We start from the raw sequence: 16,185 nt of genomic DNA, 5'->3' as shown, positions 1-16,185 counted from the left end.
CAGAATTTAGCATCTTGTGATAAGCATCAAGCTAAGAATTTTTCGTTTACAAATTCCTTAACTGAATTGAATTGAATGCAAATTTGTGGTCATAAACTACATTGTCTGGCTAGTTCTATGTGGTAAGCAGTTAGTGCCAAAATAAAACAAGGAGTTGCCTCTGAGCTGGTGATTACCTTAATGGTTTCATTCCCTAAAGAACTGAAATCTAATGTGCCTTCTATACTAAAGCACTGGTAATTTCCTGTGGAAAAATAATTGGTGTGTGTTATATTTAGAAAAAGGATACATTCATTCTTACAAAAATATTTAATTTTCTTCTGTTATACTCTTTTGTATCATTTCCTCTTTTTCATTTTAGAACCTACTCCAGGCTCCTAACCGAAAGCTTTTAGGCTTATAATTTTTGGCTATGCTACAGGCTACATGACCATGGGGATCTGATGACTGCCCTTTGGAAAACAGTGTGATTTTACTATAAAAGGCATCTTTATGGATGCAAAACTGGCGATGGCCTGGAGAGGTTCGGTTTCTTCTGGCCGTTTTCCTGAGATAGTTCCTCCACCCAGCCATAGTGCTCCTGGTTTTTAATCCATGAGTTTTGAATTGTAGTCTATCTCAAATTTCATCTTTCCTAGCATCTACGCACCATGACATTGCTTTGAGAAAGGGGCGTGAGTCTGTAGGGATGGGTATGTGAGGTTGGGTGGGTGACTGGACAGGGCATGTGATATTGACACATTCTGTTTTTGCCAATCCAATGACTGAGATGTCAAGAAAGAAATGGAACTCTTAGAAAGAGGGGTTAGGTTTAGAACCATAGACAAATTGCACATGTGAATTTAAATCTTCTCATGGCTTTTTACTTTTTCTACCCTTCCTCTTTTGGCATCTTCCTGTTTTCCTTCTGGCCTGCCCCATTCTTTTAGGGTTTTCTCATTTAGGGCAGCTGTTCTCACACTTCTGATCACCTGGAGGGCTTGTGACAATACAGGTTACTGAGTCTTTCCTCCAGAGTTTCTAATTCAGTAGATCTGGGGTGGTGATGTAAGATTTGCATGTCTAACACATATTCAGGTGAAGCTATGCTGTGGGTCCAGGGACATGCTTTGAGAATCACTGTTCTAGGGATTAGTCTTTATCTCTTAATATTTTCATTCATTCATTCATTCATTCAATTCATTCAATTCATTCATCTCAAATTTATTGAGATAATACTGAGCTAGTCAGTGCCTTAGACATTGAATACCCTTCATGGAACCCACCTTCAGTGACTGGCATTTCATAAATTTTTAATAAATGTTAAATGACTATTCCATCTATATTTCCCCAAATCTCACTAGCTTATGGATTCCAAGTACTCTTTAGTAGGAGTGATTCAAATTGCACTGACTCTTTTTCTCTAGCATATCTCAATAAAACACTCAATTTTGTCTCAGGGATGCCAGAGCTTGTCACTCATATGTTTATAACCCGAGTTCTAGTTACCTTGCATAAGCCTCACTCATGGATGTTTTCTGTCTGTGCAGCTACATCAGGGCAACTTACTACTGTGCCTGCTGTCACAGCTGCTGCCTTCTGTGGGACCATACCATTCATGTCAGGGTGCTACACAGCAGTGCTCCCAAAGTTCCACACATAGCAGTGCCCGGACATCGAGGGAGAGAACGAGATGCTGCCAGACTCCATATCCTGTTTCCTCACCTGCTAGTGCCTTGATATCTCACAGGATAATACAAGAAAGTATCTTCATCACTGTCTTTCTATATTTTGTGGTACTTGAACCTGCTGGAACCTGGGTAGGTGGGAATGGGTGATTGGGCAGGTTATGTGATATTAACCCATTCTTTCTTTTCTAACCATTTTCTTTGTTGGTTCATAAACATGTTCAGGGTTAATATACTCCATCTGACAAGTTATCAGATATGCCATGTATGTTTGAATCATATTGGATGATAAAGTGGAGTCTCAAAACCACTAGACACAAATAAGTAAAGGATACAAACTTCTCTGTCTTCTTCTCCTCACTTTTATGGTATTTATTTATAATTCCAATGCATTTCTAATGTGCCAGATTTAGACTGGTATAACCAGGGGCTGTTTTTGTCAGCTTTTTCAATGCTGTGACTAAAAGGACCCAACCAGAACAACTGTAGAGGAGGAAAGGTTTATTTAGGGGCTCACAGTTTCAGAGATCTCAGTCCATAAGGGGCTAGCTCCATTCCTAGGAGTGCAAGATGAGGCAAAACATCATAGCAGAAGAGTGTGGCTGAGGGAAGCAGCTCACTTCATCATCAGGCAGCAGAGAAATCTCCACTAGCCAGATATAATACATACCCCAAAGTCATGCCCCAAAGCCCCACCTCCTCCAGCCACACCCTACCTGCCTTCAGACACCATCAGTTAATCCCTGTCAGGGGATTAATTCACTAATTGGATTAATACTCTCACAACCCAATCACTTCTCCTCTGAACCTGCTTGCATTGTCTCACATTTGAGTTTCTGGGGGACACCTCACATCCAAACCAAAACAGGGGCCTTCCTTCCTTGAAATGTAACACTACAGCTTATTTTTTTTTTTTTTATATGAATAGTACCTAAGGAGAAAAGAGAGAATTTGCAGCTTGATGCTAATTTTCCTGCAAGATCCCAAGGATTGAGACAGATTTGCTTACTACAGTACAAAGGCACAAAACACTGCTGCATGTTATTCTGTCTAGACCAAGAATGACCAGGGACCAGCTGTCTGTCCTATGTGGTTTCTCCTCTGTGTGCAGCTTGGTGGCCAGGATGGAGGGCAGGGGAATGAGGCCTCAAGTGCCCTCTTTGGTCTGCTAGTTTAGTTGTCTAGATTGTCTGGGGGTGCTGAGGGGAAGCTCCAGTCAACCATCAAGCTACATATTTGTCTTTAACTCTTTGATGATTGTATGAATTATCAGTTCTTAAAACTTTGAGAAAATGCTAATTATCCTAGTGTGAGTAAATTGTGTAATTATTAAGAGATGAAAAAATAACCTTAAAATACTTGTCATTTCAAATATCAGTCAAAGTGTCTGTTATACTTGTTATCTATTTATTGTTTTACCCTCTGTTCAGTTTCTGGTCATGTGGCAGAATCATCGTAACACACATTTTTCAGGAAATGGAACATGCATTCCTTGGGAGATGAGGCTAAATGGATTATTGCAGGAGATTTCCATACTGGTAAAGGGCAAGGAGCCTACGTATTCTCTTAGCCAGGTTTAAGAATAGAGAGAGGAAAGAACACCCACACAAGCAAAGGCCAGGAGTTATTCCTAGTTGGTGCTCTCTTGGTCACATATGAGGGATTAAGCTATGGCACTCAGTGTTGCTTCATGAATTTGTAGCTCTGAAATAGGGAGACTTCTCCTAACGTACTTCTCCTACTGCAAATACACATATGGGTCAACAGGAAAGATGTCTTTAGGGCTGAGCAATCATGAGACACATGAATATGCACATATTTCAATAAAACATAATGCAATGTAACTTCTTTTGCATAGAGTTTAAAGAAAAATCAATCAGGGAATATTAGTTTAAGCATTACAAACTCTTTGGTATCAATTAAATGCCTTTATGATAAAAATCTCAAAGATTATTAGGCTAAGGGCTTTCAATGGCAGGACAGGGCACTTTGATGCCATCCAGGCCTGAAGTTAGAATGAATAGCAAAAGTATTAGCAAATTTCATATGGCAAACAGGACAGAGGTTATGTTAGTCTAAAGCTGGGATTATTGTTCTAGAAAGGCGTATGGGTTCTAGAGGTCAGTAGGGTGGTGCGCTAGGATTAGGGACACAGTGGAAGGTTTCAAGCAGCAAAGAACCAGGTTTCCACCTGCCTGTCTGTAATATGCATAACAAGCATGGGTCAACAACAACAAAGGAAAACTCAGTACTTGGTTTTTCAACAAATTAAGTCCTTATATAGTTTTTTCTCATTTTCCGAGTGGCTTTCAGCAGGTGGGCCAGTGATACCCATGACAGGAGTGGAGGAAATGAGGTGCAGTGGGTGGGGAATGTGAAGGTTTACTCACTATCTAATCTGGTCCAGGAGTTCTCCCAGGCTGAAGGCGAAACAGCCTTTACCACACTTGGTTCTTAAAATTGGAAATCTTGAAGGATTTACAGATTTAATTGCCAGTGAAAACTAAGACTTACCATTTTACTGTAAAAAGGTGTTAATTAGCTTCAGGAATAAGCTATTTAACTTTTAGAATAGTGAACTATCACCCTGAACATTACAAGTTTTTAAAACTATGAATTCCTGGGGTCCACTCAGATCAATTTAATCTGGACCTCTGGGAAGGTGGATGTGGACTAGTCATTCATATATTTTCTCTTTAAAATTTAATTTTAAAATAACCAAACTTATATGAACTCTGTATTATAAATAAAAGATGTAGAAGACATTACTCACTTCTCCTCTTACATACATGTATAAAATGCCTAAAGTATAAACAATATAATGTGAATACTGGTTTTATTCACCAACTCTTTAAATTTTATTAAATGACCAGATGTTATGGTTTAGATAGGGTGTTCCCCAAAAGCTGACGTGTGAGACAATGCAAGAAGGTTTGGAGGAGAAATGATCAGGTTGAAGGCCTTAACCTGATTAGTGAGTTCATCCCTGATGGGAGTAATTGAGTGGTAACTGGAGGCAGGTGGGGGTGTGGTTGGAGGAAGTGGCTCATTGGGGGCGTGGCTATGGTGTATATATTTGTATCTGGCCAGTGAGGTCTGCTGCCTGATCACAGGGTGAGCTGCTTGACTTTCACAGCTCTTCTGCACTGAGGTTCAGCCTTGTCTGGAGCCTGGAGGAATGGAGCCAGCCTTCTACTAAGACCTCTGAAACTGTGAGCCCTCAAATAAGCTTTTCCTACCCTAGAACTTTACTGGTCAGATCATTTAGTCACAGCCGGGGAGAGGTGGGGAGTTGACTAAAATACCAGATATATATGGAAATATGCAAATGTGAAGAAATAGCCTATTACCACAATCCCCAGTCCTCACTCATATTCCTTCTTTGTGACTATTCATTCCCTCTGTTCTAGATGTATTAAAAGGTCCCCAGGTAATTATAATGAGATGACAATGTCGTCTTCTTTTTATTTTTGGTACCAGGAGTTGAACCTGGGAATGCTTAACCATTGAGCCACATCCCCAGCCCTTTTATTTTTTATTTTGAGATGGTCTTGCTAAATTGTTCAGGGCCTTGCTGAGTTAGTTGACCTTGTTTTCCTTGCAGATTATTTTTATGGAAAGAAAATCTGATCATTTCACCACTGAATATTCCCATATTAGCACAGGAGCTTTTGCTCTCATATCCAAACCATAATATATATATATTACGATATGATAATGACTGGAGAACTTTGAAGAAATCTAAGTGTAACTAGAAAAGTCATGGAGCCTGCCTGAGCTTTCGCCCAAGGATATTGAAAAGTAAGGAACTGGGGACTTAGCTGAGTAGCACAGTGCTTCACCTGTGAGGCCTTGGGTTCAATTCCCAGCCCCTCTCTGCCCCCCCCCCATGCACACACACACATACACACACACATACACACACTCCACATCAGGTTTGACTGGGAAGTGGAAGGAGTGATAAAATTGTTTCCTAGTTGTATCTGATGAGTCCTGTTTATCTGCTGTATTGGTTTTATCAACATATTGATTTCATGGAAAATTCCATTCTTGTTCTCAATTCTACCAAAATACCTTGGTATAATAGAACAGGGAGGAGGGTCTCTGAGGAGTTCGATAAGGTGTGTGTATTGCGGGGTGACTATTCCAAATGATCACTTCCTTGCCACTATCTCATTTTAATCATCACAAGAAATCCATGGCCCCAGTGCTATTATTCTTCCTCCCTTAAAGACAGGGAAACGAAGCTCAGTTGCATACAATTACATGTCCCAGGGACCACATATAGCAAGTGAAAGAGGAAGGGAAACTGGGAGCTGGGCTTCTTCCTCTGGAACCCATTCTCCAATCATCATATGCTGTAACCTCCTCTGTAAGTGGAGGCAATGTATTTCTTTTTTCTAATACAGGGACATTTCTGTGGGGATTCAACCAAATATACAACTCACACAAGTCTTACCTGCTTTTAGTCATTTCTCTAATTTAAAAGTTGCTTTAAAAATAATTGGTGGTGTGCAGTGATGCACACCTGTAATCTCAGCAACTTGGGAGGCTGAGGCAGGAGGATAGTGAGTTCAAAGCCAGCCTCAGCAAAATCGAGGTGCCAAGCAACTCAGTGAGACCAGAGTTGAGTGCGCCTGAGTTCAATCCCAGTACCCGTCCCCCCAAAAAATTAGTTGGAGGAGACTTCTGCTTATCATAATCTGGCCTCTACAAAGACTTTTTCTTTTCTCTCTTTCTTTTTTTCTTTTGTGGTGCTGGGGAGGGAACCCAGGACCCCCACATACAAGGCAAGTGCTTCACACTGTGCTATACCCCAGCCCTTTTAATTTTAAAAGACTCAGGTCATTTATTCTTTTAAATATGTGAAAATCATAAACTAGTTATAAAGAGCAGCTGTATCATGGTTTCCTTTCAGGAAGTTCATATTTACTATCTAGAAAATAATTCTGTGCTTACAGAAGTGTGTGCTTTGAAAGTTTTGACTCATACAGAAAATGACTCTGATGCCTGAATTTTCTTGAAGTTTAGTGAAAACCTACAGGTACATCTAGGCTACTATCAATATTGGAATTGTTCCTTCTCTTTCCAGTAGGAGAACTTTTAAAAAGGAAAAAAAGATCTGAGTTTCAGAGAGCTGAAATAACAGTCCTATTATAATTTGTGGCTTTTTACCACTTGGAAGTTTTCTCTCTCCTTTGCTATATATTCCAATTCCTTGCACTTTTTTTTTTTCATTGTAAAATGTAGCACTTTTAAGACCATATTCCATGCTGCAATCTCTTTCCCACTTCATTTTCCAGTGTTACAACCATTTATTTTTTTTGGTAGGGGAAAAATGTCCTTGTTTCCCTCTGTGCCTTTTTGACTTCTGATTCCATTTGCCATAGAAGCAAAGAGAATAAGCCAAAGTGAGAACCCAAGGTCATCAGTTCCCGCCTTTGTACCAGAACATGCAAACAACCTAGGCCAATCCCTAACCTGTTTTTTTAAAAAACCTCCAATCGGAGAAGCCCCGTGACTGCTTTTTGTGAACTGCTGCACTGTGCAACTGCACACTATAAATGTCTTTCGCTATCTCTGTGCACTCTTATCTCACTGTTCTATTTTTCTCTCATTCATAGTAACCCTTTCTTAACTTTTTCTGAACTTCTAGGCCTTCTCTTTCCAGAACTGGGAGACAAGTGCTACTCTGCAAATGGCCAGGATGGTGAGGTAAGTAGTAGGTCCTGGAACCCTGGTGCTCCACTCCTCAGCTACAGTGGGATGGACAGAGGGGCGGGCGATGGCATTCCTCATTTTACAAGGTGTTTATTCAGCATGGGCTGCTCCACCAAACTAAGCAAACACTCCGGATACTTTTTAACTTCACAAGACTCACATTTCTGAGTCTGTTTGCAAACAGGACACTAGAGGGCTCCCAGGGGTTAAAAATAAGTGGAAAGTTGTTTGAATGAAAACTGATTCTGTACGGCGTTTGTTTTTTATAGAATTTAAAATTAAAGTTTATTTTTTAAATTTTCTTTAAAAAAAAAAAAACCCTTATACGTCTGGAAACTGCAGTAGCTAGGTTACAAGCAACCATTTTGCCTTGCCATCAGTAATTTTCAAGGGAGTTTTAAAGCTGATCTGAAATGTTTGAAATGTGGAACACTCTTGAGCATGAAATATGTTCTACTTACATGCCTCAGCCTTTAGAAGTTCTTTGCATTAGAGTCAGGGATTACATTCTTCCTGGAGCCAAGCATGAGTCCAGCTGTGTAAGTAAGATTGCTTATGAGTTTCTTCTTTTCTAATAATGTGAAAACAATTGTACCAGAGATTCTTTTGTTTTCTTTCAGCCGACTTTGGTGGAAAGAAAATAAATGAAAAGTAGCTGGATTTGTGTTTGGTGTGTTTGTGTGTGACTGAATAAATGTAACTGCTCCCTTGCTATATAGATATTTATGGCTTTATATTATACTAACATTTAATGTAAGATAATGGAACATATTGTGAAGAAAAATCTGTATTATATTAGATTAAGATAATGTTTCTGAGTTTGAATGTTAATACTTTGTGCTTCTGCCCAATTAGTTAATGCATGATTTTTAAAAATAATATAGGATAGCTATAAATTTTTAAAAAGCCATCTGTCTTAAGTTATTTCTGAAGTGCAAAAAGGAAAAGACCAGGTTGGTCGAATTTTACTGCTTTGCTTCAGATCAAATTAAAAGACTCTAGCTACAAGTCATAAAATATGCTTGGTTTTTTTGTGACTTGTTTTCACAACTTTAAGCTGAATATAAACCTACACATCTATTTTGCTTTCAGTTTTTTAAACTTTACATATTTAGTGGTAAAATTTATGGGAGGAAAGGGTTACTTTTTTCTGTCCTCTTGTAGAGGAACTGAAATGGCTTGAGATGTGACTCAACTCTGTTTAACTCTGTTTCCATTCATTCCCAGAATCAACTCTTATTTCTCCTTGGGGAGGTTGATAGGAGTTTAAAAAGGTTTGTTGTGGCGAGTGTCAAAAACATTCCCAGCTCTATCACCAAGACTTCCCTTCCACTTCTACCCACTGGAGACCACTTAGATAACCAACCTGACAGGACAGCTGAATTCAGGAAACCATGCATCCTATCAGCAGGAGTCAACTGAAGACCTTAAACTCTGTTCAACATGTGGATACAGCAGAGAAATGACCTGTCCAGACAAGCCAGGGCAACTCATAAACTGGTTCATCTGCTCCCTGTGCGTCCCGAGGGTGCGTAAACTCTGGAGCAGCCGGCGTCCCAGGACCAGGAGGAACCTCCTGCTGGGCACTGCCTGTGCCATCTACCTGGGTTTCCTGGTAAGCCAGGTGGGGCGAGCCTCAATCCAGCACGGACAAGCAGCTGACAAGAGGCCATCCCGGAGCCGTGACTCTGCAGAGGCACCCTTTCCCGAGATCCCCCTGGATGGTACCCTGGCTCCTCCCGAGTCCCAGGGCAATGGGACCACCCTGCAGCCCAATGTGGTGTACATTACCCTACGCTCCAAGCGCAGTAAGCCTGCCAATATCCGTGGCACTGTGAAACCCAAGCGCAGGAAGAAATATGCAGTTGCATCTGCCATCCCTGGTCATGAGGCGTTGGTTGGACCATCCCTTCAGCCACAGGAAGCTGGAAGGGCAGCTGATGCTGAAGGGCCTGCGTATGCTCAGGGAGGAATCCTAGCCAAGGTTGGAGAACGACCCTGGAGGTTGGTGCGGGGTCCTGGAGTCCGAGCTGGGGTCTTGGACTTCCAGTTGCCCAAGGCCAGAGAGAGCAACATCCGGATCTACAGCGAGAGCGCCCCCTCGTGGCTGAGCAGAGAAGACATCCGCACAATGCGCCTGTTGGCCGATGGTGCAGTAGCGGGCCTTCAGCCTGTGTCCTCAAGAAGTGGTGCCCGCCTGCTGGTGCTGGAGGGGAGCACAGCTGGCTCACTGCCTCATTGTGGCCCTAACCCCTGTGGCTTGCTCAAGCAGCCCTTGGACATGAGTGAGGTGTTTGCCTTCCACCTGGACAGGATCCTGGGACTCAACAGAACCCTGCCTTCTGTGAGCAGGAAATCAGAGTTCATCCGAGGTAAAAGATTCACATGTTTCGTTATTTGCAGCTGTTGGGGATTCGGGTTCCTTTTCCCTTTTCCCTTACTCTTTTTCTAAATGATTTCTCTCCACCCACGTTTCACATTTGGACAGCAGCAGCAGCCTGTCTTTCCATACGCTTGGCATTCATTATTTTCCCAGCCTGGGAGGATATGAGAGTTCCAGCGAAATGCTGTGCTGGACATGCAAGAGTAAGCCCACACTGTGTAATCTTTGCTCTCCATTTCCCTGCTGCACTTCCCAGTGGCTTATTAAATCTAATTAAAGCCAGTGGCAATTTGCATGATGAGGAGAGGAAGCCAGGGTGGAGGGGTGGAGGCACAGAACTTGCTGACAGTCAGGCATGTTATTCTAAGATACTATGAAAGTAGAATTTTGTTCTTTGGAAGTTTTTAAAAGTAAGAGGAAATGAATTATCTTTGTTCAGTAGCTAGAATCTTTTCAAGAGGTCCAGAGCCAGACCATGCTAGAGTCAATGCCTTGATTCTCCCCCGCTCCACAAATGGATTTAACACCTTTATTTAACAAATAAAGGAAGAAAAGGAAGAAAAGAAAAGGAAGAAACCGTACTAACTAGCCATGTGGTTTCTTCAAGTTTCATACTAGGGTTTATTGAGCCTGTTTTCCAAGATTCTCTCTACTTGGGAGACAAATATTTTGATAGGTTCTAGGATAGATAGCCAGTTACTACAGCTGTAGATGAAAGTATTGGTCTGTGATCCTGCCATACCACATAAAGGATATTCTCTGAATGTTGAAGCTATTCCAGGATTTGAATCCAAAGTATAGCAAGTGAGTGGCTTGTGCTTGAATGCAGAATCATCCCAGAGGTTATACCTGTGGATTCAGGTTGACCCAAGAGGCTGAGAAGCTCCCCCAAGGAGATTGTAAATTCACAGGATGCACCCTTTCTTCCTGTTAGCATCACCTTTAGTTTTTCAGGGAGGTTGCCAGGGAGGCTGGAATGGAACATATTAAAGTTATTGGGAATAGTTGAAAACCAAACCACCATTCCATTAACTTTGGGATTATAATTTAGTTTTAGAATGGATAGTTCTTAAAGTACTAAAGATTTGCTTATTGGTCTTTCTTATACTCCTTCATGGCTAAGTGTTCAAGATTCACAGGTACATTTTGATATCTCAAGTTCACAAAGTAGTCTACCATAATCTCAATGTCACTCATATCAAACATTTAATCTAATGTTGGTAAAAGCTAATTTTTGATGAGTACACCATTTGCTAGGCACTATACTAATTGATTTGTATAGTGCACACATTCATGGATGCCTGTAATTCTCACAATGATGCCATGAAGTAGGTGCTATTGTTATCCTCACTTAGTTGATAAGAAAATTGAGGCTTATCAGGCAAAATAGTTGGCTTCATCTTGCACACTTAGAACCTGGCTCAGCTGGAATTCAAACAAGGCCAACAAACTTCAGAACATAACCTCTTAACCAATAGACTTGGGTGATTGTATAATTTGTTCAAATTGGAACACCTGAGAGTAAAAAGGACTATTGGTGGGCATTGGGATGACAAGCATGCATGGAGGCTGTCCTAGCAAAGCAGGGCACAGTGTCCCCCTTTTAATGCTTTTTTGCCATTCATTTTCATATCATAAAGTTTCCAAAGAAGAGAAGGTGGACTTTTGGATATATCACAAGGCTGGGTAAACTGATATATCCTTTGAGTTTCCTGAGGACACTCTTGAATGGAAATTGAGACGATAAAGTAATAGTTAGGAGCCTGGGCTCTGGACCTGAACTGTCTGGGCTTGAATTTTCCAGCTGTATAACCTGGAAATGTTGCAGTATCTCTCTTCGCCTCAGTTTCCTCAGCTTGACAATACTGCCTACCTCAGAAGGTGGTTGTTAGCTCAGACATGGAAAACGCTTAGTTCTTGGCATAGAGTTAATCTTCAATAAGTATTGGCTATGGTTGTTACTACATGAAGCACAAGAAGGACCAAGTTAATTGAATTTCTCACATAACCTTTGAACCTCAAAGATTATTTCTTTATGTTAAAAACCTATGACTAAAGCCATTGTTTCTTGATGGCTTAATCAAAAATTGGTTATCAAGATTCCTTTTAGATTTTAGATATTTGATTCTGTGCTCTAAATTTCCAGCATTGTGGAGAATAAAGATTCAATTTGAAGGAGGGGTTTATAATTCCAATATGTTCTGAGTGTTCCTTTCTCCATTCATACCTAAGTGGTGATGGAAAGAAATCAGTAAGGTCATATAGTGATGTGACTCAATTTGAGTTAAATCTCCAAGATTACATGTCAAACAATGCCAGACCTTTCTTTGTTTTCTTTGGGGTGTCTTCTCCCATTTAGTTATTTGAGTCATGAAATCAGGCCGATTTCCTCAGGAACCTATGAAGTGGTTTGTATACAATTTTAAACACTCTGTACAATATAATTCTATGCATTTAAACTGTTACTCTTAGGCAAAGTACATAGACCAGTTCTGGTCATGATGTGGACAATCATAGGTTCTCAGTACCTCTCTCTACCTATCCTTTCCTGGACTCTTCCTAACTTGTCTTTTTTCTCCTGATTTGCACAAAAGTATGAAGTTTCCCTCCAGAACCCTTCTACTTTTCTCTTAGTCCAAGCTTAGCTCTCTGTCTTAGCTGTTTGTCCACCCAAGGAGGAAATAGATCTTATCGATCTCCAATTTGTGGCTCATTCTATATCATCATGTTGTATAATACACATTTGTATCATAATTGCTTGTTTTATATTAGAAATGAATTGATTTTCATAAACATTAAAAGCCAAAGAACAGAAATAATATTTAGGGCATATTACGTAGAGGATTTGCTGGCTACCTATTCTCCCTGATACTTAAAGATATATTCTTACATCAAGCCAGATCATTGAAGAAATATATATTAAATTAAATCCTACTGTTCCTCTTACAGAAAGTCCATTATTGAATAATACTACAGGATAATGCCAACAGACCATAGCATTTTAAAAAGACAGCCATGGACATTTATCATTACCTTCACAATCAACTCTTCATGAGTTCTCTAGGAGAAAGCCCAGCCTGTATTTTAGACCAAAACTGGTAGTACTTATTCTGAGTATTGGGAACTGGAGACACTTATAGATTTATACTTCAGAGTTAGTAGAATAACCCAAGAATCCATTTCTGCATTACTTCAAAATATTTATTGAAACCTACAGTGTGCCAGATTCTCCATGAGGATCCAGAATTATAAACAATAAATAAAACAGGTAATATCTCTGTACCTAGAGACTAGTGGTAAGGAATAGATGGTTAAGCAATTATGATACAAATGTGTATATACCCCAAGGGCCCATTTCCCTCTAGTTATATTCTATCTTAGTATAGTTACCACCCAGTTGATCCCTATTAACAGTATTTCACTGATTGGGTTAAGGCTCTCATAAACCATTCATTTCACTTTTAAACCTTTCATTATCTCACACATGAGCTTTTGGGGGACACCTTATATCTAAACCATAGCACCTAACCACTGAACAGTGTAGCTTGGCCTGTCTGAACTTAAAAATGATAAGCTAGCCCATGTGATCACCCACATGAGTCAATAATTGGGCAGTCATCTAAGCCTGTTTTATAATACTGGCTCAGGTATATACACATTTGGGCATTTTGTGTGCATGATGGGATATGAAATTCACCATACAGTATCCAGAAATGCTAGCAATGCAGGACACTGTCAGGTATCTGCTGTCTATCCTGGTGATTCTGGGCACTGCTACTGCCCAGAATCATAGCAGAATATAGATGATGTATAACCAGCCCAGGAAAGATCAAAATTCAAAATTCAAAGCATACTTTCTACTGAAAGTTGTAAGTTGGATCATGGTAAGTTGGGGAGTGTCAGTGTGACATCCATCTTCAGATTTTTTTTTTAAATTGATAAAACTCATGTGGGTGATCCAGTCATCACAGTGTCACTAGCTCAGGTTAATCTGGGACAAGTTCTTGGTTTTATAATGATGAATTCTAGATGATTCTTCTGCATATACAAATAGACATATTTAAAATTGGTGGTCTGATGAGTTTCATACTGTATATCAGATCATTTTCTAACAGGTGTTACTTCAAAGATATCCTGGAAAAGGAGAAGGGTATACTTGGGGAAAGGCAAGGTTGTAATTAGGTAGGAAGTGACAGCAGTGTACCACAGTATAAAATCCAGCCATTATCACTGGTGCAGATTCTCATTCCATGTGTATAAGGGACATGCACAACTGAGCATCTTCAAGTGTCCTTTTTCAAAAAACAATTCCATTTCTTTGCAGTAAGATTCAATTGTGAATCTATATTCAATTGTGAATCTATAAATTTATAAATCTATAAAGAATACAGTGTTATGCATCAGATTGTGACTATACCATATGTGATGTCTTTTGTCTATTATGCTTTAACAAATCTGTACAACAGATGTTACTATTATTTTAAATATTGGCATGCTAAGGCTCAGCAAGGTCATGAAAATCTCCCCATCACCTAGTTAGTGAGCAGAGGAACTGCAATTTTTATCCTACTCTTCTATATACTAATGTCTCAACTTGTTGCTTCTGTTAGCCCACATCATTTCTCAAGTATAATTTGGTGTAATTATGGGATATTGAAAAAATGTCCAAATTTTAGCATGGTAGTTTCTGACTTTACTAGTTTGTCAAGATTTCTGTTTAATTTCTTTTTTCAACTCCACAATATAATTTTGTTAATTTTCTTACTCAAGGGACTCTGAACACTGCTACAAGTATTTTTTTTAATGCAAGTCATTGCTCCAGTACTTAACAGATTTTGTTTACTATGAACAACCATATGTATGTAAATGTGACTGACTGTATCAGTTTGTTTTCTGCCATTCTGTCCTTGTAAGGGTCTCAAATCATTGCAAAAGCCACCAGACACTGTATGGTGCTGATACATTTAGATAACCTTTTTGAACAAAATAGATTAAAGTTATTTGTCTAGACGAAGGCAAAGCAGACTATGTCCATGTAAAAGTCAAGAGCATAAGAAAAGAAAATCCAGTACCCTTCTGTGATCTTTGATTTAGTATCTTTGCCAAAGCTTCCTCCATCGTTTTCATAGTCACGGAAATGTGAATGAATCTCGAGGGACACCATTTGGGTAGCATTTAAGCATTGTACTATTTTTCATGCCCAGCATGGAAGATGCATTATGTAGGCTTTATTTTTAGGATACTGCTTTATTGCCACAGAACTGTCATACTGAATTAAGGTAGCCTAGTTCCAGGAATTCTGTGTGGCAGGCTGCTTAGATGACAAACTACAGGCACCCCACAAACTTCCATTTAAATTCATTGTAGATCCCAAGTCGCTCACTGTTTTCCAACTTGCATTGCTGCTCCTTATTATAGAGTAGGAAAAAGACACTGTGTATTTTTCACTGTCTTTTCAAGTCCATTTGAGCAGCATTGTGAGTTCTGGATGGTACAGTTGCCAAGACTGAGAGATGGGATAGGATGGCAGCTTCACATTTCATAGTTTTAGTCTTTCAGGTGAGGACAGAGCCCAAAAGGGAGAAGGGAGTTTTGAGAATAACTCAGATGCCCCTACGACTTTAGAAACATGCTGGCTTCCAAATCTTAGAAATCTTTAACACATCTGCAAACTTTCTTAAAATATTTATTTGGAAGTATATAAACATGTTTAATTTTGAAAACTGGGATTGAATGCATATTGTATTCTTTATCAGAGAAGCCCCAAGGCTATTTCTTTAGCAATCAAATTGAGCTGGTCTGCTTAATACTTGCATTCATCAGTGAACAAAAGTTTACTGAGCATCCATTCTCAGCAGCGCTCTGCTGCAGAGAAATCTTGTTTGCTCACTACATACCTTCATAAGCAAACTGGGGGAGCCAAGCAACCTTCTCTGCTGTGCCTCTGGAATTTGTCCCTTGATCTCACACATGGCTGGGATAGAAGGGGCAATGAATGGTTGTCACAGCACCCACAGTGAAAGAATGCTTGCTCCTTAACTCCATGCAATCTGTTTCCTTCTATAGGATCACATTTATCTTTATTACTTTAACAAATATTTATTGAGCACCTGTTATGTCCCAGCCACTCTTCTAGTCACTGGGGTTGCATAAAGGAACAGAATAGTCAAGAATCCCCACCCTCATGGAACTGACAGTAATGGGCACTGGGAGAGTTCAGTGGCCTGGACGGAATCTTACTGCCACTGATTTCAGAATTCACTCAGTACTTTCTGAGTTCAAGGGCATGACCTCTATCAAAGAGGACTGACTCTGCTGCAGATCTGGCTTAGTCTAAAGACCACACAGGTGCAGTAAGACTTCCTTCCTGAGTTAATGGGCAAATATTACAATTTCAGTCCAATTCAGTTGCAG

General features: G+C 40.0%; 1 protein-coding gene across 3 annotated transcripts in view; it reads left to right on the top strand.

The window, feature by feature from the left end:
• Nucleotides 1-4,775: 4,775 nt before the first annotated feature.
• Nucleotides 4,776-16,185, top strand: part of Gask1b (golgi associated kinase 1B) — a 49,793-nt gene continuing 38,383 nt past the window's right edge. The window contains exons 1-3 of one of the 3 annotated variants that reach the window (XM_047567376.1): nucleotides 4,776-4,879; nucleotides 7,324-7,382; nucleotides 8,616-9,760. In XM_047567376.1, coding sequence (XP_047423332.1) covers nucleotides 8,851-9,760 — 910 coding nt within the window. In that variant the 5' untranslated portion in view covers nucleotides 4,776-4,879; nucleotides 7,324-7,382; nucleotides 8,616-8,850. Of the gene's footprint in view, nucleotides 4,880-7,237; nucleotides 7,383-7,805; nucleotides 7,928-8,615; nucleotides 9,761-16,185 lie in introns of those variants that run through there. The other 2 variants (XM_047567377.1, XM_047567378.1) reach the window with 2 other exon arrangements.

The sequence above is a fragment of the Sciurus carolinensis genome, chromosome 10 (assembly GCF_902686445.1).
Source record: "Sciurus carolinensis chromosome 10, mSciCar1.2, whole genome shotgun sequence".
Taxonomy (NCBI): Eukaryota; Metazoa; Chordata; class Mammalia; order Rodentia; family Sciuridae; genus Sciurus; species Sciurus carolinensis.
This window is presented reverse-complemented; position numbering and strand designations above follow the sequence as displayed.